Source organism: Anas platyrhynchos, chromosome 5, assembly GCF_047663525.1.
Source record: "Anas platyrhynchos isolate ZD024472 breed Pekin duck chromosome 5, IASCAAS_PekinDuck_T2T, whole genome shotgun sequence".
NCBI lineage: Eukaryota > Metazoa > Chordata > Aves > Anseriformes > Anatidae > Anas > Anas platyrhynchos.
In genome coordinates this window covers 60,085,337-60,108,910 of record NC_092591.1, presented here as the reverse complement: position 1 = coordinate 60,108,910, position 23,574 = coordinate 60,085,337, and the positions used below count along the sequence as shown (strand labels likewise).

The window sequence follows — 23,574 nt, the reverse complement described above, 5'->3', positions numbered from 1 at the left end:
GCCCTGAGCATACAGAATCACAGAATCATCTCAGTTGGAAGAGACCTCCAAGGTCACCGAGTCCAACCTCTGACCTAACACTAACCAGTCCTCCACTAAACCATATCACTAAGCTCTACATCTAAACGTCTTTTAAAGACCTCCAGGGATGGTGACTCCACCACTTCCCTGGGCAGCCCATTCCAATGCCTAACAACCCTTTCAGTAAAGAAGTTCTTCCTAACATCCAACCTAAACTTCCCCTGGCACAACTTTAGCCCATTCCCCCTCGTCCTGTCACCAAGCACATGGGAGAACAGACCAACTCCACCTTGTTACAGCCTCCTTTAAGGTACAAACTGATCCAACTTCGGTATCTGGTCCAACTTTGAATGTGAACCAAATGTTGTATCTTATGACCTCTAGAGTGCCCTTCCAACCTAAATTATTCTGTTGTTGTGTTCTCTGCCAGTTTACCTCCCTATTAAATGGCTCACCTTAAACCGTAACAAATACCTTCAAAGGACTCTGTTTGCTAATAGGGAAGGTCAAGTGCAGTTTTGCACTATGTCTACCAGGAAAGCAGACAGGAGAAACTCCTTGATTGCAGGAGAGCTTTGGTTGCATGAAGCAGAGGTTATTTTTAACTGGTCCTTTGTCAGCAATTTGTTTCAGATTACTGCCCTGCATTTGCTGACAACAGACAATCCAAAGAAACTCGTTCTTTGTAATTCCTTCTTTGGCTACACTGTTGAAAAAGGGACATTGTGAATAATGGAACACTATGAGAACACCTAAATATTTTAAAAATATGGTTGATCATGCTCAAGAGAACAATGAAATAACATCATATATAACTTCTTTTGTCAAACATACACAAGAGACAAACAGGAAGATAACGGATGTAAGGAGGTAAATGGGAAGAGGTATTATTATTAACACACTGCTCCAACACAGAAGCAGGTTTCTTAGATGTACAAAACCTACTTGATTTATTAAAGGAGGACTGAGCAGACAAACTGTGGTTATTAGAATTGTGAATTTTGGCCTGACTGTCTCCCTCAGTTATCTTGGAATATAACCAAGAGATCTCCTTTAGGCTGAGAAAAGCCTGAGGAAAGAAGGAACTGAAGCAGAAACGGAAAATGCTCCTAAGACACTCATTGACTTTGGGGGCTGATACCATCTTCCCTGTAACTTGATTAACCAAATTGCAATCAGACAGCCTTACAAAAGATTGATTTAGTTTCTATGTGAATCTTACAATGCAATGAAAATCTCTTGAAGAAAACCTCGTGTGGTAGAATCCAGTAGATCTGTCTCCTTTTGGATCAGCTGACAGGTATATCCAAATCTTCTTGCTTCTCTTCTCTGACTGACTGCCCTAAAAAAAAATAATAATAATTTAAAAATTAAAGATTTGGAGAAGACAGTTGAGAACAGATTATTTACTACAGGAAAACTGTTTGACATGCGACTATTCCTTGACCTTTCTCTGGGGTTTGGTAATACAGTCTCGTGATGCCAACCAGGACTCAGATCCTTGCTGTAGAGTCCCCTGAGACTGCCACTCATATTTAGCAGCACCTGAAGTGCCACAGCTCTCACTAAGCTGGGAGCAGGAGGCAGCTGCCACACCACTGACACAACGCTGTTGAAAGACTCCTGTGTGACAAATGTCCCCCCAGAAGGTGTGCTCTATCTTAAGTACCAGACAGTACCAGAAGACCCAGTTCAAGCAGGCAGAATTTAAGTATGTCCTTAACTTTAAATACCAAAGAGAGCTTGGGGATTCAAATGCTTGCTTAGATTTACACTCATGCTGAAGTGCTCTCTGTATAGGAATGGACACAAGCATGTACTTACATACTGGTCTCCATCCCAGCTTGAATGTCAGGCTGTCTTTGCAGGTGAGACTTGGCATCTTAAGCCCACAGGAAGAAGGCTTGGCGTAATCTTCAGTTTTAACACGGCTCTTGTCTCTCCCTTCTGTAAGAACCAAAGCCCCTGTGCTTAACCTACTGTTTAACGATTCTCTCGTATCTTTCTTTCTACAGTATGTGGCATTTGCCTCCCTCTTCTTCATTCTGGTCTCCATCACCACCTTCTGCCTCGAGACCCATGAGAGATTTAACCCCATTGTGAACAAGACAGAAACTGAATTCATCGGGAATGACACCCAGGTGCGGCACTACAGGGAAGCAGAGACTGAAGCCTTTCTCACCTACATCGAAGGTGTCTGTGTGGTCTGGTTTACATTTGAGTTCTTGATGAGAGTCACTTTCTGCCCAAACAAGGTGGAATTTATCAAAAACTCTTTGAACATCATTGACTTTGTGGCCATACTGCCTTTCTATCTAGAGGTTGGACTCAGTGGCCTGTCTTCCAAAGCTGCTAAGGATGTCCTGGGCTTCCTCCGCGTAGTCCGTTTCGTGCGAATCCTGCGAATTTTCAAGCTGACCCGCCACTTTGTTGGGTTGCGGGTCTTGGGACACACCCTCCGTGCCAGCACAAACGAATTCTTGCTGCTCATCATATTTTTGGCATTGGGCGTCTTAATCTTTGCCACGATGATCTATTATGCCGAGAGAATAGGTGCTAAACCAAATGACCCTAGTGCCAGTGAACACACACACTTTAAAAATATCCCCATCGGCTTCTGGTGGGCTGTTGTCACCATGACGACCCTGGGCTACGGAGACATGTATCCTCAGACTTGGTCAGGCATGCTGGTGGGGGCCCTCTGTGCTCTCGCCGGCGTGCTGACCATTGCCATGCCTGTCCCTGTCATTGTGAACAATTTCGGAATGTATTACTCCTTAGCTATGGCTAAGCAGAAGCTACCAAAGAAAAAAAAGAAGCATATCCCGAGGCCACCCCAGCTGGGATCCCCCAATTATTGTAAATCTGTCGTAAACTCTCCACACCACAGTACTCAGAGCGACACTTGCCCACTGGCCCAAGAAGAAATTTTAGAAATTAACAGAGCAGGTAGGAAACCTCTTAGAGGAATGTCCATCTGACCGTTAACCTCCATCCCGCGTAGTGATTTAAGATTCAGCCAGACTGCTTTCTTAGAGCAATGGGTAGCACATTTATCCATTCTAGTCCCACCATCACACAGTGAATAATATGTGTGAAGTCTAGGTTGCAGGGACAAATGGTACAGTGGAGGCTGATCAGCAAAACTAAGGATGAGAGCACGCTCTAGGAGCCCAAACTTTGGTCCTGGTTAAGGGCATACAAGTCTCAAGATATTCTGAAGAGCTGTTACATCTAGTGGAAGAATTTTGAGAGTTCTACAGCTATTTTGCTGGACTGTGTAATGCATCTCAGAGGCTCCTGAGAGCTGAATGCTTCATAGAGCAGAGTAGGAGCCAAGTACTCAGCAATTACAGAGTTTTCTGACAAAACAGGGCTGGAATTTGAAACAGCCAGATGCTTTCTCATTTGTTCCCAATTGGGACCTTTCAGCTGTTTTAAATGGCAGATATTGTACATCTCATTACAGAAACTAGGTGCCTAGTAAGTTGAAGGGACAACTATACCATCATGCATATTCATGAGACAATCCCGTCTCTTTCTGATGATTAACTGCAAAGTAGAACAACAGCTCAAATTCTTGACACTAATATAAAATGACTCACTCTGAGACAAGACTAGATGTAAGGATGTTTATTCCATGGCATGCAAACCAATTATTCTATAATATTCCACTAGAATTTAGCATTTAGAGCTACGAAGAGTTTTGAACTACGTTTTCTAAACCATGCTCCTTTTGCAAGTATGGGTTGGTGAGCTATAGCTCTTTCAACCCTCTAGCAGCAAAGGCTGACTGGAAAAGGTCAGACTGGTCAATACTGGCCGGTTTGACCTGAACAGTGATCGCCTCATAATATGGTATTCTTATTTTTAATTACACTGATTCATGTCAGCAATAGGTGAAACCAGAGCAAAACTAATCATGCTAATTCTACTGGGGGGTGGGGGGAATGGAAAAAATACTAGTCACCGTGGAATATATTATAATATCCCATGGCTAGTGGTTAATTATGGGAATATCTCAGTTTTATGAGACTCCTCCTATAGCACATAAAGTTACGGGGCTCCAATTTGACTATTTCAACCCCATAATCTACCTCTACCCACGGAATATCACTATTTATTCTATGGAGTAATTTCAAAGTAGATAACCATGTTGAAAACAAAGCCAACTGCGTTTTTGGCAGACGTTCCAATGAAGTTGCATAGTAGACATTCTTCAGCCTATTTCAGAATATTCCCGTGTCGTATTAGATAAAACAGATCACCAATCAAGTGATTTTAACTGACATCTAGACAACAAGAGATGCTTTGAAGGAGCTAGCGTATACCTATGATGGTCTTGTGTTATCATTTTTTTTACTTTAAAGAAAATTCTAATTTGTTATTCATCCTGAGTGAGGTATTTTCTCGTCATCTCATAGCCATGCATGTTGATGTCATTGTGAGAGGCACAAAGAAAGTGAGACTTTCCTTTGTGTGTGACTTCACCTATGCCAGTGCTAATTTTGGAGGGGAAGAGCTGGTGGGAACTTTTCTTTTCTCTCTTCTCTTCTTTCCTTTTTTTCTTTTCCCTTTTGTGCAACTGTGTAAAAATCATTCAGAAGGTAAAGAGCTTTCATTTTCTTGTTAAAGACTACTCCATTGCAACAGGCCAATCACAATTCACGTGACTGATAGACTGTCTCTTTCCTATTGTATCTTTGGTGCATAAGCGTATGGTTTTATCATCCATTCCCCTCAGGTTGCAAATGCTTATCACAACTCATGTCCAAGCAGCAAACCTTCTCATAAGTAGATGCCTTTGGGGCATCACATATCAAGAGGGAAAGAGGGCACTAACAATACGGTGTGTTTCTTACCACGCCAGCTACCCAACTGTAAAGTGTATGAGACACCTGACTTTTGAGTACTTTAGCAGTCAGCTACAGAGTGACTTTCATCTCAGAAATCCTTTGCTTTGTAAAGTTCCTTCCATTCCATATCCTGGTCCTCTCTGGGAACTAGAGGACTAAGAATTCTACGAGTTCAATGCAAATCCACACTGGTATCCTGAGAATACGTGTAATTTTGGTTCAATGTGGAACTGTTTTGCCACCATCAGTGCTCTAAAATCAGCTGTTACCACAATATCCATGAAGTATTGATAGTAACAGCAACTTAACCTATTTCTGCAATAATTAATTAGAAGAGGATATTTTTATATACGTATACAAGCATATATATTTTGAGAAGTAACAAAGCACACTTATACTTCAGCTAACAAAATGGACTCAGTAACACTGTTGCTGGAGACCTGTTTCTGATAATTATTATGCACCACTAGCAGCAAAACATTGTTGCCTGCATCTCTCAGCTCCCTCACAAGGAGAAATATCTATACGCATGCAAGAGAAAAGTGAAAAATAATGAGATCAGAACTGGACTGTTAAAACAAGATCTGCATTGCCTTGTATGTTGAGGTTCACTTTATGTAATATGAAGCGCTCATAGGCACTGACTTGTTCCTGAAACTATAACCTGCACATTATATAAAAACAAAGACAAGTTGTGAATGTTGCCCATACAGTGAAATATTTACATTAGTTAACCCCACCTAACCGTAGACAACCAGTTAACATCATACTAGGAACTCAGAATGTGTCCATCAGATCTAATGTTTCTATAATTATATCCAAGTTGTTCAAGATATTTCTTGTACTTTGTAGTTGCAAAGCTTCAGTGTGGCGGTATCTAGGAGATATATAGCCATATGATTTGTATCTAATACATTCTTTTTCTTTCTTTTTTTTTTTTTTTTAAAAAAAAAGCCTATATAGTTGCTCAGGAGAAAGGGACATCACATGAAGTTAATAATTCCATATATTATGTGTGGTGGAATGACTAAATACTTCACAAAACCATGATGAGTATGAAATAGTTCCACATATGATTATCTCTCTACAGCAAAGTGCCCCCTTACACACTGGGTCAGCAGTTCCCAGCTGATCTCAGTCCATACCCACACAGTCAAGTGGACTCTACAGAGAGCTCTGCACAGCCACATCCCAGCACCTCCTCTCAAGCTAAAGAGCACTTTCTTGGCACAGACATGCAAACAGCAGAACTTTGCCTGCAGGCTGCACAGCTGTTGCCAATGATGCTACGGTCATTTGCAGGCAAAGCAAAGAAGTTTTGAATTGAAATTCTGGTAGGTTTGATTTGAATTTTTAAGTTGGCCCCAACACTCTCAGCATCCAGTCCTATGCTAATCTGTATCTGGCAGGAGGGTATCTTTAAATAACAGCTCTTGGTTTTAATTTGATAAAGAATGCCAGAGTTCAGCTCTACCATGCCCTCCCTTCTCTGCATCAACTCTTCCTGCTCTTCATCCCACCCGTTCCCCTGGTGGGTGAGTGGGAGAGCAGCAGAAGAGGAGGAAAGGCATTGTAGAGGATGGCAAAGCTACTGCTGTAGGCAGGCCTTTAGCAGCAGCATTAAGAAAGCAAAGATTTCCCCTTGGAGAACCAAAATTCTTCTTCGAGACAATTTCTGATGACTATAAACTCTCAAGATACTGTTTATATAGTGTCTAGAGGAACTGGGCCTGCGATGATACAAAGGAGCAGATTTCATCTGACCCATTTGACAAAAGCTCCTTGACCCAGGAGCTATAGAAGACACTGTAGGTGTCTCCTTATTTAAAATACACACACCAAGTTGTAGCATTACCATGTCAAACGACTAACTTTGTTACATTGCAGTGTTGCGTACAAGCCCCATTCAAGATCAAGGCTTCATTTTGCAGTTGTCAGATCTGGAAAAATCTCTATTTTACATCCAAATACCCAACAGCCTAAGTAGGCAGCAAAGAAAAAATGGAAATAACCTCCATTTTTTGTTTAAGGATATGAATCTTTTAGAGAGTGTCCAAAGTAGGGCAACAAAGATGGTGAAGGGTCTACAGGGCAAGACGTACAAGGATCGGCCGAGGTCCCTTGGTGTGTTTGGCCCCAAGCAGAGGAGACTGAGGGGAGGGCTCATGGCGGCCTGCAGCTCCCTCACAAGTGGAGTGGGGACAGCAACAGCACCCGAGGGAATGGCGTGGAGCTGGGACAGGGTAGGGTCAGGCTGGGTGTTAACGAAAGGTTCTGCACTGAGAGAGCAGCTGGGCATTGGGACAGGCTTCCCAGGGCAGTGGTCACAGCACTGAGCCTGCCAGAGCTCAAGAAGCGTTTGGACAACACTCTCAGACATACGGTCTGATTTTTGGGTGATCCTGTGTGGAACCAAGAGTTGGACTCTATGATCCTTGTGGATCCCTTCCAACTCAGGATATTCTATGATTCCAGTATTTTCATTTGACTCAGGGCTTTATTTAATTCTGCAACATTACTTGTGGAAAAGCCATGAGTTAAACTCAACTGAGCACCGGTCATAACCATGGTCCACTGTGCTGCAGTGTCTTTTATCTAAAGGCTTCGGAGTACTCCTATCAGTCAATAGCATAACTGAAGTAAACAGAAAGAAAGAAAAAAGAAGTGCAAAGGAAGCAAAATTTGCTTCAAATTCAAAGCAAAACAAAAAAAAAGTCAGCCTCAAGCACTCAAACTTAGCTGATTTCTGTGCCAAACCACACACTATCCTACAAGTAATTTATCTCAGTACATGCAGTGAAATACATTAAGGCACAAGTTTGTAAGAAAACCTCAAAACATGCAGAACAAATTGTGGAAGTTTTGTTATGGAAATGTTATTCAGCTCTTTAGGCCCTCTCTTCCGTGAGCTGTGCACTTACATGAAGTTGACTGCATGGTTACATATTAAAGGTGCCATAGATGAAGATGTGAAAGTTATATTCTGACACTGCAAAAGATATTTATGACAACATGAACGGAATTATAACTTCATTTGATGTCTACAACACTCTCTGGTTTAATGGAGCTATGGTCTTAAGAATGCATCCATAACACGCAAGTACAGATGAGGGTTATTTTGGTTTTGTTAAGAAACCTATCCCAACTTTTAATTGTTTCTGTACACATACGTCCAACACCTGCACACAAGAAATTTATGTTGATTTTAATATGGCCAAAGTAAAAAATTCTCACCTCTCTGGTCCACTCTGCATGCAGCTTCACTTCAGCTATACCCCATGGATACTGTATCTTCATACCAGTGTATCATGCAGACATGTCAGGTAACTTTTTCACACTGTATTGATAGCAAAATACTCTGCTCATTGCATAGCTGAAAAATGTGGAAAAAATATTATTAGAATTCAAGAGCCTAAGAGAAGGAAAATCTCTGTCCTTACTAATACAATCTCTAGCTTCAGAAAAAAATTTGTGGTTATTTTACTTGCCAGCCCAGAAAACAATTGTCCAGAAGCCACTCCACAACTACCCCAGTGTCTGAATAGTTAAAGCCATCCTATCCCGGGCAGAGGGGAACTACATTGTTATAATGACTCTAGCCTGATATTAGGAACTTACTGTATCAATGCAATTTACTGAGATAGAGCTGATCTCCCTTTAAAGAAACATGGTGGAATTATCTATTTTTACTTTATCAGTTATGTTTTCTGAAGGCACTGCTCTTTTCTCAGGGCTTCATTTTTCATCCCTTCTGTCACTGTAACCTAAATAACCTGTATTGCTTGTGGAACACATTGGTTCTAACGTCAGAAGTGTGCTGAGCACTGTAATTCCAGTGCCAGTGCTCAGTGGGAGCTGGGGACTCTTGGCAGTTCTTCTCACAGGCCCATTATGCTGCCTAACACATAGCTGTAGACTGTGAACTTCAGTGGTTTTCTTTTGCAGATAGCAAAGCATTGTTAAAGCCATAGGTAGGCAGTCACTGCGGTGGTTCTTCAATTCACAGGGAAGAGAATTCTCTGACCAAATGCCTTTGAACATTAAAGCAAAAAAATAATACGACTCCACTAATTTTAGTGTCATAAAGCCTTTGACCCTCTCTGTAAGACCAAGAGCAGACAACAATATGACTGAAAAGAGTCTGGGTCTTTTTCAGCTCAGATGGCTTTGATGTTTGTATGCATTTGATATATTTAAGTATATTTAAAAGGCAGAGGATGAGATAACAGGGAGATGTTTTTTTTTCTTTCCTCCTGGTACTTAGCTTTCCTAGCTTTTAAAACTCCATAATCCCTCTCTCCAAATAGCAAATGAGGTAATGATTGCATCTTAACATCACTGAAGCTGGGTCCTCTGGGTCTAATGCAGAAATTGTAACAGCTCAAAATAATAGGAATAACGCTCATTTCTTCTCATTCAACTTAAAATGCATTTGCCTAAAGTTCCCCTTATGTTAAAAGAAGAGTTAGGCAGTCTAAGAGTAATTCACTGATTTATGATCTGAATTGCCCACCAGAGGTGGCTTTCTCGATAACTTATCTCAGGTGACTGCAGCTCCGACTTAAGATCCTCAGTTAAGTGCCTATATTTAGGTGGAAGCAATTTCTTGCCCGTCGTGTGGCATTTCTGCAATCTCATACAATGTAATTTTTTGTTGTACAATTATTCATCTGTCATTTCCTGTAGAGATATAATCAGTGGGTGTCACTTGTACTACAGTGCTTGCTTACATTATAATTTGGGTAAGAATAAAATTCTCCATACCAAGTCAACTGAAAGCAAAAAGGAAAAGCAATGAACTCTAGCACAAAGGGTTGCCTTCTTTTTGGCCCACAACCATGCCAGGTTTACGATGGCTGAAGAGTTTTGCCAGCCAGTTACTTAAATGGCAGTGAGGAGTAGCCACAGCCTAGTCCCTAGTGAGGAAGGTTTGAACAAAGCCCCAGAGCAGTGCAGCAGTATGGTAAGGTATTTAATGAAAGAATAGAAGTAAAAAGAGCTCCTTGCAGATCTGGACTGGCTTCTGTCCAGTCAGCAGAGAAGTCTGGGGGATTTCCTTCAAAACTGTTGTTCTTTTGCTGTCAGTCCCCAAAGCGGACACTTAGATGCTTTTCTCTGGCACTATGTAAGACCCAAAAATAATTCACCTTACACAGTCCCCCGTGGACAACTGTATGAAAGGGCAGGACTACACTTCAGGACTAGCTGAAAAATAATCAGAGAACTAATAAATCTTAGGACTTTTAATGCCTTAACTTAATGAGCACGAGACACTTTTAGAGATGGGTAAACAGATAGAGACACTCCAGCCAAGTCAGATCAGCCTCTGCCAATCCTCCAGCACTAGGAGGGTTGGGTAATACAAAAAAAAAAAAAAAAAAAAAAAAAAGGGTTTACCTTTAAATGATGTAAACCATCTTTCTCAAGCATCCTTTCACACTATGTGCCTGCCACTATAGCTCCCATGCCATCCACTGCAGAGTGAATTCCTGGGATATCAAAGAGGTACTCTTGGCATCTCTCCCTCCTGCTGGATTAAGTATGAATGACGCTTGTAGGACACATACAACAAAAGTCATCTTTACTGCAATAGCACAAGATAAATGGGATGATTTACCCATTACTACAAAAGACCAGGGCAAAAAGGGTCTAGGGTATGAGGTGACAGCTCTGTGCCCAGCCCACTAGCTTATATCCCTCTTGCTCTGTACTTGATGGATATTTTCTCCAAACTTTGGCTATTTGCTTGTCTGTTTATAAGCACAAAGCCGAAATAAGAAGCAATTCACCATTCCCACTGTCACTGTTCTTTGTGTTCATCCATGCTCCATGTCTCAGACACCTTCCATACTGTACAGATCATCATACTGTATTCCTCAGAGCGGTAACGTAAGACTGTAGCATGACTCACCCACCTGCATTTTCCTGCAACCTCTATCTGACCTGTCAAGGACCCACCACGCTCTACAGTATTGGATATTAGTGGGATCTCAGAAGGCCAGGATGAGTATAAGTGAAACCCCAGAAGCATCAGGATAAAACTAGAAGGGATCTTCCAGAGTTCTTTGCAATGTAGCACTTCCAGGAGCAACAGTTCTCAGCACTGCACTAAACACGTATTCAATAACACCTGTAGAGGTGATAATATACTGGATCAACTTAATTAGAGCTCCCTTATTTCCTCTAGAGGTACCAGTAGGTAGGCTGCCAACATACTGTCACCTCACTTCAAGAAGTAGTGCCTCTCAAAGGTGATATTCTCTGGGAGTGATGTTACTATGTTGGCCAGTTAGTTCTGGGAGAGGCGGTCACCACCGTCACTGGAGTGCCTTTACTGGGGGACACGGCTTCCTGGAGGAACCCAGGTCAACACGGTGGTGAGTAAATGTTGAAGAGGTAGGTTGGGTCGGAAGGCCTCTGCATATTCATGTAGCATACTAAATTCTGCTCTCGTTTGTGCCAGCATAAAGTTCATCAGTGTAAAATTACTCAGAAGACCTTCATAGCAACTTTCAAAGTACGCAGTAATATAAACATCAGGAAATTTTAATAAAGATACCTAGATCTAACAACATTTTTTAACTATTATATTAATGGCCTTAGAATATTGGGATAACTAAAACTGAGTTGTTATACAGGAATCTGTTAATTCTTTTACATGTTCTTCACATTTTCTCTCTCTTTTTCTCTTTCTCTCTTTCACTCTGTTTGTTAACATTTATTTGTTATTACTGTACGTTGCTTGCAACTTGTGTATGTTACAGACTGTCACTTTTTATTCTGTGAAGTTTTTCTCCAATTTCCATCAACCTGAGCTCCATGTTGGGCAGCCGAGGAGATTACAATACAGTTATTTAATGCAAAAGAACAAGGAATGTCACAGACTATAGGTAACTTCATTGAGGTTGTGACACAAAACCTGATGCAAGGTATTAATGCAAAGAGTAAGTACTCGGTATGACAATAGAACTACTTAGTTAAATTACATTTTTTTTTTTTTTCCAGATAGTCTGCATGGAAAAAAAAATAATTTTTTATTACTCTCCAGCAGAAAAATTCCCAAGCCTACCAATTTAGGATTTTTTTCACTGCCGTTTTGAAAACCAGTGATGCCCATATTGATGAATCATTACTCATTTTCAGAGGCTTAAATCCATATTGCCTATGCTGTTCTCTATGCTATACTTCCTTCCATACTGTCCAAGCCATCATTTCATCATCCTTTGTCTGTGGTTTAATACATCATCTTCTCCATAATTCTTTTTATAATTTAATGAAGTTATATCCCTTTCACTCTAAGGACCTGCTTTAACAACAACAAAAGTGAGCCCTTACCCATGGGATCCATGCTTCTTAATCCTGCATGAAGCTCTGGAGCCCATAAAAATTGATTTCTGTACCAAAGATGGTCTGGCACACAAGCTTAATTGTTATTTTGCTGAATCAGGTCCTGACCAAGGTATTTTGTTACAATCTCCCCCATTTACCCAACAATACTTTGAAAGAATGGTACAAAATAGCTGATAGACATCTCTGATCATTTTCTAGAGGGAGAATCACAGAACATGAAGTTTACTGCTTCTAAGCTTCTTCTAAATTGCTAGTAAATTCTACATTAACTCAGAAATCACTATAGCCATGTACTAATTCAAGAAAAAGCTTATTTTTCCCAGTCTGCAGTTTCTTTTCTTTCCAATTAGCTATTATGCCCTAAGCCTCCTTTAAAAAGTGAAGAGCACAGCAGAGTTTAGATGAAGTCTAGTATAAAAACAGGAAAGATTTATCCTGATGCAATTGATGAGTAGCCAATGAATACTAATGGCCAGTAAACACTATCCAGGCAACCATAAGAAAAACAACTTGATATAACTGGTGTGAAATTTGAATTAAGGAGACTCCAGAGAATAGGGAATTGAACTGTAAGTACCAACTTTCTCACAACATCTCAGAGAGAAATGGAAAGATATAAAGTCAATGGGGACTTTGAGATGCTGAGAAGCTCTTAACCTCCATAGATCAGAGGAAATGTCTTTAGATACTTGGATTCACACCCTTATCTTCATCATAATCATTTACGCAGCACGAGAAGTATCAGACAAAAACAATGCTGCAAAAAGCAATGCAAAATCTTTGCATTTTCTCTAAAATAAAGACAGATGGGAAATTGTCTGTCCTCCACCAGCAACTGCAGCAGCCCTTCACTTCACTTTGCACTTCCAGCTAAACATCTTGTAGCTGAGAAAAGCCGGAGCACAGCAGTTCTCCACCCTCACCTTGGCCATGCCACCTCTGTTCCTGTATCATTCTATCAGTAGCCTTAGAGACAGAGAAAACTATCCTGCCAAGAAAGTTTGCCATTGCCAGCACAGTATGACATGGCTAATGTTTGCCACATTAACAGCCCTTTTATATCATGAGAAAACTGAGAGGAAAGTGAAAAGCAAGAGAGTAATTAACTTATTAAATGGACAACATACCGTTACTTCCAGCAGGGTTCCAGGTGCGTTAAAGGTCTTTGCTGTGAGGGACCTCAAGGACATCCCTCTTCATGAGAGACTTCAGGCAGCTACTGAATGTAGCCCTGCAGAGTAACAGGGGTTGAAAATAAGCAAAGACCCTCAAGCTGTGAATGAGAACCAAAACACACACAGTCAGGAGCAGGACTATCCACAGACTGTAATAATGGCAACGTCAAGTTTGGGACCAGGGTTATTAGAGCACAGCTGAGATCTAAACAAGCTGTAGATTCATTTTTAGCTGTACATGGGATGGTGGTATGGAGTTTAATTGTAGTCAGACATGGTCTCCCTAGTAGAAAGATCTTCATCTTTCACGCAGCTCCCTTTCTCAGTTTTGTCCCTGTTTTTGCACTCAATTGCTCTTACCTCCTTCCTGCTGGCCAACCCCTTCTCTTGGGGCAGGAGTGCAGACCCTTGAAGTCCTCTGAGTCTTTGTGGGATGGCAAACAGCTTCTCAGGGAAGTTGTAAGTGCCCAGCCTTGGTCCTTGTCTCTTTCAATCCTTAAACAAGGGTGGCTGGGAGGAAGAAAGTCTGTTTCTTTCTGGAAGAGATTGCCAGTGACCGAATGGGACCAGAGAAAACAGACCTTTGTTTACTATTTGCTGTGTTTCTGATCTGAGGGTGGGAAGGCCCCATCTTCTTTAGTACAATGCCAACAAACCTAATGCAGATCATGTAGCCAGTTAAGTAAAGCCAGTAAAGTCACTAGGACAGTCTGCAACTGCTTGCTATGACAAAAGAGAAGAGCCGTGCAGCATGCAGACAGTCTCTACTGCGCTTCTCCACAATAAGGAGAGTACACTGATGCAAAATCCAGAAGTTATTGTAAGTGTTGTTTTTCAGAATACCCCCAAGGCATTTTAATCATACTTTCTTGCAAATGGAGGCAAAGAAAACAGGAAGGAAGATTAAAACCAAAAACAAACAAAAATCTATCAAGTGGAAACCACACAAACGAGGTAGTTGTGAAATTAACTACTCACCTGGGAGATCTGCTGAACACTTTTTTCAGCCTCTCAGCCAAGACTCTGCAGGAGAATGCTTAAAACTGGTGCAGTTACCTAGGTGTTCACAGATAGTATGATTATGGAGATGAGGTGCCATGCTGGGGGTCAGAAGATTTTGTAGATAACCTCTTAGATAGCGGTGGGCTAGTTACTTCACCACATGGTAGTTTTATCTATCTGTAAAAGAGGAAGGATAACATCAGCTATTCTTCGTGAAGCAGCGTACAATCTGAAGAAAAATGCTATATAAGCCTAGTTCAGATTCTGCTAGCAGGGACAGAACGACTCCTATGAATTTGGTGCCAAGCATTAGAAGTTTTAAGCGTCTAGAAGTAGTCATCATTGGTATGGCCATGCTGGTAGTCACCAGACAGCAATTGTTTCGGTAGTTTTGCTTTATCTGGAGTTCTCTCAAAGCCAAGGTCAATCTTCAAAAGAGCAAACATGCAAATGGCAACTTAAGAAAGCAGCCAAATAATATAATTTAACTCCACATTTAGACCTCATTCCTTAAATTGTTCAGCATGTAGATCTGCTAATGAAAAGAATGGAGACCTCTCACTGTTGACTGATGATACCAGTGATGTTTTCTTTATTTCCATAACAGCCTATTTACTTAGTAAATATTATATGAATATTGAAACTCACCTTCACAGAATTAGGTGCTGCAGGCAGTGGTTTGGAACACGACCACTCTACTTAACACCTACCAGCAACAGATGCAGTCTTCTGTGCTGGTAATTTCTCTGCTTCCTAAATATTCTGAATGTGCTTCTTGGGACATAGACCATGCATGGAATAGGCAAGGGATGTTAGTGTAATCCAGCTACTCAATCCTCTTTCTATCAGATAGAAATAAAACTGTAAAGTTGTGGATTTTCAACAACAGACATAGAGAAAAATTCACCCATGTTAAAGAACCCTGAGGAGGCTGCACAAACAAGTTGCAGCTCAGGTTGCTAGCGATGTGTAACACAGCTTAAGAAATAAATACCAAGGTCAACTTTCCTGTCATTTGACCACAATGGAGCCTGAAAGCTGCTTCCAAAAGGACCGATGGCTGTTATCAGCGAGCAGCCTGACCCACAGCCACCCTGCTCAGAGGCATTTTGAGCTGCAGAAACAGACCAGCACCCCTTCCATCACTCAGTTTAGTCTGCAAGCCCAAGCTCAGGTGTAGCAGTGGGAATCTCAGAGATGTCAGTGCCCAGCTGTGCTGCCACAGCTGCCTCTCGTGTCAGGACTAGAGCCATCTGCTTGGAGCAGCAGAGGCTTATGAAGAAGCCCAGTTCTTTGCTCATCCCCAAACCCAGCTACATGGTTTTGAAAGCAGCAGCTCAGTACCTGCAATGTCGTGGTTTCCATGGCAGCTGTGCCAGGGTTTTGTGCCAAGAGTGGTTTTGAATTGCACTGTCACAAACAGAAAGCAATTGCAATTCACTGCAACCTTAAAATTTTAGTACCTTATTGAAATTAGCCTCTACAAACATTAAAATGCACCCATGGATTTTTTTATTATTATTATTATTATTTATTGTTTTTAATGTATTGAGAGACCTGTTTATTTCATTGCTCACAAAACAAAATGCTACTACCTCTCCCTCTGGGGAAATAATTGGTTAATTCTACACAGAGCAGAAAGGAGGCAGAGGTTAGATTTGCAGAAAAGACCATTTTGGTAGTGACAATGATAACTAAATACAAATAAAGACACAGTATGCAATTACCAGTGCATAGATAGATGTGTAGTATGTGTCATATACATCTTTGTGTGTGCATGCGTGCAAAGCAACAAAAATAATCAGTATCATGTAGCATTAAGAACAAAACAGTACATAAATCTAGAAGAGGCACTGAGATTAATGTTATCCGTTGACTTTGTCTTTCCTTAAAGACTTACTTGCAGGATCACCCATTGCCTTACAGTGTCTAGGTAATAAGCATTGTGCAACCGAGGTGTAGGATGCTGCCTACAGTTAATGTGTCTCAGCATTTGTGAAACTCCAGAAAGCACATTTTGACTGTTTTTTCCTCCCTTCAACCAAAACACTCATATTGAGCTGTGCTATATTTCGAGTATATTCTCAATATACTAATTTGCACTTTAAAACCCTAAAATAAATCCTACACTAAATAGTACTTTAAGTTGTTTTTATAAACATCAAGCAAGTCACACAGAGAAAACATGCTATTCTCAGTCTATCCTCATGGGAATGTGTGGAGCAAAATGGGCAAATCTGACAACCTATTTTTATTATTTACAGCCAAGAGTAAATTTTACTCCATCTATTTTCCAAATTCATGGCCTGCTGTAGTGTTTTATATATGTAGTGTCCTGTGCTGGCATTGCAAATACTGTGTGTGTTTCAGAAGAGAACACCAGAAAATGGATTGGTTTTTGGTTTAGTTTTTGGTTTTTGTTTTGAATCCACATTCTGCTGTCTTATTTCCATACATAACGTACTCTGTGTGTCTGAAATGTGTACAGCCATTCTGCACGACCCATACTGGAAACAATAGAAAACACCCCGGGTAAATTCGGGGAAGGGAAGAGCAGGAATGTTCCCTTCAGGGAATATTGCACAAAGGTATAAATCTGCACAAACAGAATATACTCAAATACTAAAACACAACTCACAGTCCACTGCCTCTCCAAAGCTCCGAGCAACAGTAGGCTTCATGACAAGCAGGTCATTCATGCACCATCCGATGTCATGCAAAAACATGATCCAATTTCTAACCGCGGTCTTCTGCTCGCAGGACTAGGACCAATGCACGCCCGTTTCTGAAACTGCCCCTCTATGCGGAAGTACAGGCGGCTGCTGTCACACCTAACATAATCACATTTTGTTTCTTCTTCCACTTAACAGACTTTATTTTATTTTGGTGCAGTGCACACGAACGCAGTGTCTAGGACAGATGTGCTACCTTTTATAGTGTCGCGATAGAGCTCATTAGCTGTGAACCCTTAATTTGCAGCTGGAACTAATAAACAGTGCATAGTGTTTCAATAGCCTTCTGCTTATATGTTTGAAGATTCGAAACTGAATGGTGAGGTGGCCAAGGCGGCGCTGGCAAACGAAGACTGTCCCCACATAGACCAGGCTATTACGCCTGATGAGGGCCTGCCCTTTACCCGCTCTGGCACTCGGGAGAGATATGGACCCTGCTTCCTCTTATCAACCGGGGAATATCCCTGCCCGCCTGATGGAGGAATAAGAAAGGGTATGTAGCTGGGGGTCCTGTAACCTGTAGTTAGCAACCGTTTACAACAAATAAGAGAAAGTCAGCTGTAGCACGCAATAGTGCGCTTGCTGTAGAGATGCACGTTTGGGCTGGAAACCACCACCTGATGTCTGCATTTGGAGTTTCTAACCTATTTCTTTCAGAAAGAAAAGCCTGAGGAGCTGTAACTACCCCATACAGCTATGCTAGGCAGTTGAGTCTTCCACCCTAGCTGGTGCAGTGAGCTTTAGTGGAGAATGCTCTACAATGTCCTTAAATTAGCCCATCCTCCAAGGAGAGGCCAATTACCATTTGACAGCGATGAAGGTTTGCCACTTGGAAAGCTCATGTATTTTACCAGTCCCTGAGGAGCATAGACTTGGAGGTGGCAGACAACAAAAGTTAAAACAAAAAAAACCACATCCTCATGGAACATGAAATGATTGTTTGGCTGCCTTAACAGAGCACTAAAACAAATTATTTGGATATTCATACCTGTTTAGGTCACTAAGGGAAGAGAAGCACACAAGAACATCTGTTAGCACAGGTGTCTTACAATTGGAAAATAATCCATCTAAAATCATCTTCATAAATAAATCATTACTAGTTAGTTTCTCAGACTTCTGACAGCTACAGATCTCTCAGAAGTAACCGCATTTAGTTTGATAATGACCACAGTCATCTATTTAGTGACAAAAAAAGTCAAATCAAATGGGAAAAACCCTTCCCTTCTTAAAACAGGCTGATCCGTTTAAGTAACTTACCCCGAGGAAACCATACAAACAAAAATTAAAATTACATATATATGCATAAAAGTTGATACGGAATGGGGAAATTGGAAAAGGTCTCTCTTCAAATCAGTGTTTATCACTGGTGTACTGTATATAGTATATGATATAGTCAATATTTTAAAACTGCAACGATTGTACGATGTAACCATACACTGAGTATGGAGTATAGAATTCCCATGTGCCATTGTATGATGGGCAATAGTTCTAGTAAATGCCAGTTATAGATAGTGTACGTATTTATAAGTTTAAAGCTTATCATCAACAAAGATATAGTTGGACCACAACACTTTCATATGAAAGTATAATCCTCTAAAATTTACCTTTGTAGCAAAGCGTTTTACTTGATTCTGTATTGGATAAGCATTGGCCGCGTTCATTCAGCCTGGGCGAGTTCGGGTGGTTCCAGTGGATCAGGGGAACACTCCAAATGGCACATCCTTTGGGATGAGGAATGTATGGTTTTCACAATGCACTGTAACCGCCTCCCGTTACTGAGTGAAACGGAGGCCGGTTGGCTAAAGAGTAATATACGTCAGCATATTGTTGGCCTGTTTGAAACACGTTGAGAGCATCTTAATTGTTGTTCCAACAGAATTTCATCCATAGTTTGTGCAACTCTCTGTACACTTGCTGAGCTGTTTATGTGCATGTCTGAAAAAGAAGGGTGGGGGGAGGGAGGGAAACAATGCATGCAATTTTGTTTTCTTTCATTTTTTTTAATGCTGAGAACAAAGGAGTAGTATCTCTATAGCAACACAATAAATTTCATGGATTTTGCTACTTGCTACTTTTTCTTCTTCATTTTGTTTTTCTTTTGGTCTCTTCATCCTCCTCCAAAGCTACCAGAAACCTTAATTTTGCCTGAGGTCAAAATGCATGAGGTGGCAGGGAGAGGTATGTGTGAGTGTATGACTGAGACATCAAAACCCCCCCACCCATTGACTTTTTTGAGGGTACAATCACATTGCTGCCTGTAGGATCGATTACAAAGCCTGACCATCCTTTAAAAATGATGATTTTTGTTTTGTTTTGTTTTTTAAACTTGTTCTTTTCTTCAATGGCCTACTGAGTCACGTTGCAAGCGATACTACTCTCGCATGTCGGTGCATGCAGATGCTACTGAACTGGCTACAATGTTGACCTCATTCTTAGTCCATTCTGTCATTGATCCAATGCTGTACTTTGCATTTTTCTTTTAAATGAAGGTTACGAAATGTCACGGAGCCTTAACAGCATAGCTGGCATAAGTGGAAAAGCGATAGGATTATCCTCAGTGTCTGCGCCCTACAGCTCTCCTAGTCCAGTGAGACGTTCTTGGTCTCCCATCCCATCTATTTTGTAGCATGGATCAGTAGCAGAGAATGGTCTAAAAAGCTTTATTTTCAATTAGCCTATGCTATGTTGCATATAATCCAGGTGACTAAGTCTGAAGATGCAATGTCTCACAGTAGCACCTGCTGGGAACGGTGTTACTACTGATGCTAGGTGACAACACTCCTAAATAGCACTCAGATGACAATAGGCAGGCGTTTACATAGTACTGGCGGGCCATACATGCTGCATGGTATCAGTACATAGGATGAAGGGTAGATGCACCAGATAGCTTCCTTCCTGGTGCATCGTGCTAGTATATGCTTATTGTGGCTAATGGCGGATCTACTGGCTCTGTATGGAATGGGTTAGGCATATAGCCGATGCTGAAACATGCCAACGATGGAAGATTTTGCTTTTCTCAGGATATTTTTGAGCCATAGAAACCCTGCAGGAGTTTGAGCAAACAAGCACAGTAGGATGAAACTTTGCATGGGCGCCTATTTTAAGCTGAAAGCAATACTCAGACACACTGTAGAGAGGTCTCAGTCTGGCTGACTGCATGGAAAAAAAAATCCTGTTGAAGAAGAATATGGCTGCCTCTGCATGTAGCTATTTCACCTTTTCCTCCTTCCTTTAAAACTAAGATGCCGAGCTTGATGTGAAAAGCACAGGGAAGAAGCTCAAGTACTGATTGTATTCTTTACATGCAGATCTTTGCAAAGAAAGTCCAGTCATTGCTAAATATATGCCAACAGAGGCAGTCAGAGTGACCTGACAAGGCGAGATGGAGATGAACATTGATGGCTAATAAACATCTGTGTGGAACTGTGCAGGCATAGAAGACCTTCTCATTTGGACAAAGTTAACTCGCTCCATGCAGGTTTTACGGATGATTCTTCATGGTTCTGGAGTTGTACTAGAGATGCAGGCTTTTTCTACGGCCAAAATGTAACAAAACTGTAGAAGATCTTTTTTTTTTTTTTTTTTTTAAATCTATTTTTTTGTTCCATAGCATGAATTGCATGAAGACAAAAATAGAAAAAAAAAAAATAAAAATCAAGAAACACTGCAAATGTATGATTAAGGAGAAAAAAAAGCAAAGTTATATATTTTCTTTCAAAGCTCTTTACTTTTACATACATTGTTGTAGCTAAAAATGTAAAACATAAAACTGTACATTTCTTTGCTATGGATCGCTTCTTTTTGTATACAAGATACAGAGTAATGGTTTTAAAAAGTGCAATCAGGCAGTCATCGGTCATATTGACCACGCCTTCACAGTTCATCACACCGACATGGAAATCAAGAACTTTTAATCCAACTAGAAGTGTATAAAAATAAGAAACTTTTTCCTGTCTGTTTTTGTTGGCATGCTTGTGACACATGGGACCTTCCTTCGGACCTGACAGTAACAGCTGGTCTAGATTTAATTTTCCAGCTCTGGTTATGTTGTATTTTATTGATGTATAGATCCAACGTAAAGACCCTTCATAAATTGTTCATATTAAGTAATCAGTATGAATTTTAAACAAAAAAGGTGTTATTTTAAAACTGGGACTTATAGTACAAAATCAGGAAGATACTCGAGTATAAATTGTCTCAAAGTTTAAGAAACAAGACAACAGCATTGTATGCAATTTAGTACTGAGTAAAATGCATGCACAATGTTATGCAAAACAATTCTAGCATGAAATAAATTTTGTATCATGGTTTCAGTGCCTGCTGTATAGTGTAAAGGGGAATCCTTTTCTGAAGCGATCAGGGGTTTCCAGAGACTTGCTTCTAAAATCTTGAATAAATACAGTGTTCTCAACTGAAACGTAGGAGAAGAGCTTGGTATTGCTTTGGTTCTACAATGCTAATTTGGGTTAGTAGATAATAAATGAAGCCTGCAAACACTTGATACAACCGATGTCTGAAGAATTCACACCATTAGTAATTTTAACGGGGAAGATTTAAAAACCCTATAATTATCTAGATATCTTCCTTTTCTCTCCTCAACAACAATAAAAGTTTGTCTTTTTAGCTGATTAAACGAATTCAGTTTTTCTTACTTCTTTGGGCCCCGTCCTTCACTTGTTCTTCACTGAGTCACAGCAGTCCTCCCGATACAAAACCCTGAAAGAAACCCAGGTGTTCGAGTCGTATTTTATTTGTCACGCGAAACATGCAGCAGTAAGAACCAAGAAACACAACAGGACAAATTCATTTTAGAACCTAGAAATAACAGCTATGAACTATGTGTCAACAGCATTTCAATGAAGTACTTTCTGTAAGGAAGGATACACCTTTATCCTCACGCGAAGCACTTTAAAAGAGCTGGCAACCTGCTAAGCAAAAGCTATGGCATCTGGGACTGCTGATGAGAAAGAAAATGTAATGGAACAGCATCCCTAAGGTCTGGAGGAAGTAGAGATTAAAACAAACAAACCAACAACACCACAAAGAAGAAACACTTACAGCTCTGGTAAGTGCCAAATTACACACAGCAGCAACAACAGAAACAAAACAAAAACCAAAGCCAACTGCAGATGGACCTTCTCTTCCTAAAACTACTCGAAAAGGAAATTGAGGAAGGAAGACCTCAAGCTGTGTTTTACAAACAGGAGAAAGGCTGATGATCTAAACTTGAGCATAATTAGCAAGCTCCTTTGTAGTCCTTGATCTAGCAGTATGTACTTGATTTCTATGCCAGTCGCCTATCCTTTCTCCTGAGAACTAGTTTACTGTCTCTACGCTGTTATTCTCAGCCGATAAATGGGCAATTTCTTACCTCCTGAGGCAAGATCCAGGTTAATCCAGGATCCAAAAGTTGTCTACTGAACAACCTTTCCTCTTTTAGCATATTAAGAATCCCCAAGTAGCTTTGCCACATTTTTTATTTAACGCTGTAACTCAGGGGCCCAGTGTGAAGGCTGCTCAAATTCCCCATTACCATAATAAGGAACACTAATGATTCAGCCTTGTAAATCCCACATAGGTCTTCCCCTTCTGCAGCGCTTTGCATATATATGAGCCTTCGCTATAATTAACAGGTTGGGTACACACGGCCTAAGGCAATTGTCATTCTGTTCTACTTTTTGCACTCCCACATCTACCAGCCCCATTTTCATTCCGGTGCTCCTCAGCTTTTCCCGATTCGAGGTAACTGTGTCTTCAGGTGACTTCTATAAACCCCTCAGAAGCAGAGCAGTGCTTCCCATCCACTGTTCTCGAGGAGATGCTCTGCAGGTTAAGGTCCATCTGACCCCACAGCTCCCCATTGCATGACAGAGGCAGGGCTGACAACTGGAGAGCTTCAGGAGGAGCTACTGCACCAAGCCCTGACCCTGAACCCTATGAGAAATGTATGCAGCATCCCAGCTGCTTTGCATAAGGACAGTTTGCTGGGCTGTTCTTAAAGCACGAATTCCTTCAAACCTGCCCGCTCCCATCACAGAGGGCACACATTTTGACAAAAGAATTAAAACCATACACACATGGCTATTTTCTGATCTCACATTTGCAACGATGCCAACTGCTTCTGACCGCCCTGCCTCGGAAGAGCAGGAGCACGTGCAGCAGCTCAGTTTCCTGCTGGAAACAAACATCCAGGTTTCCCCCTTTGGAAACTCAACTCCCAGCCACGGCACCTTGTGCTGGTGCTCTGTGTGAAGCCACTGGCGGTTGCAGTGTTGTTTGGCTTGCTGACCTTGATGGCACGCCCCAGGCTGCGCCAAGGTACCTGTCTTCTGCTGGGCCTCCCTGCGTGTGAAACTGTCTCCACGAGTGCCATTTCGGACAGCAAAGACCTGAGAAGCGTTTTCTGTTCCCTCCAGCAAAGGATCAAGCTAATACCAC

General features: G+C 41.1%; 1 protein-coding gene across 7 annotated transcripts in view; it reads left to right on the top strand.

Annotated features, from left to right (window-relative positions):
- The window catches only part of KCNC1 (potassium voltage-gated channel subfamily C member 1), a 118,590-nt gene that overhangs the window by 81,657 nt on the left and 13,359 nt on the right, over positions 1-23,574 (top strand). For 3 of the 7 annotated variants that reach the window (XM_072039268.1, XM_072039267.1, XM_027459400.3), the window contains exon 2: positions 2,037-2,970. In XM_072039268.1, coding sequence (XP_071895369.1) covers positions 2,037-2,970 — 934 coding nt within the window. Of the gene's footprint in view, positions 1-2,036; positions 2,971-17,440; positions 17,630-19,625; positions 21,458-23,574 lie in introns of those variants that run through there. The other 4 variants (XM_027459397.3, XM_021268550.4, XM_072039266.1 and 1 more) reach the window with 4 other exon arrangements.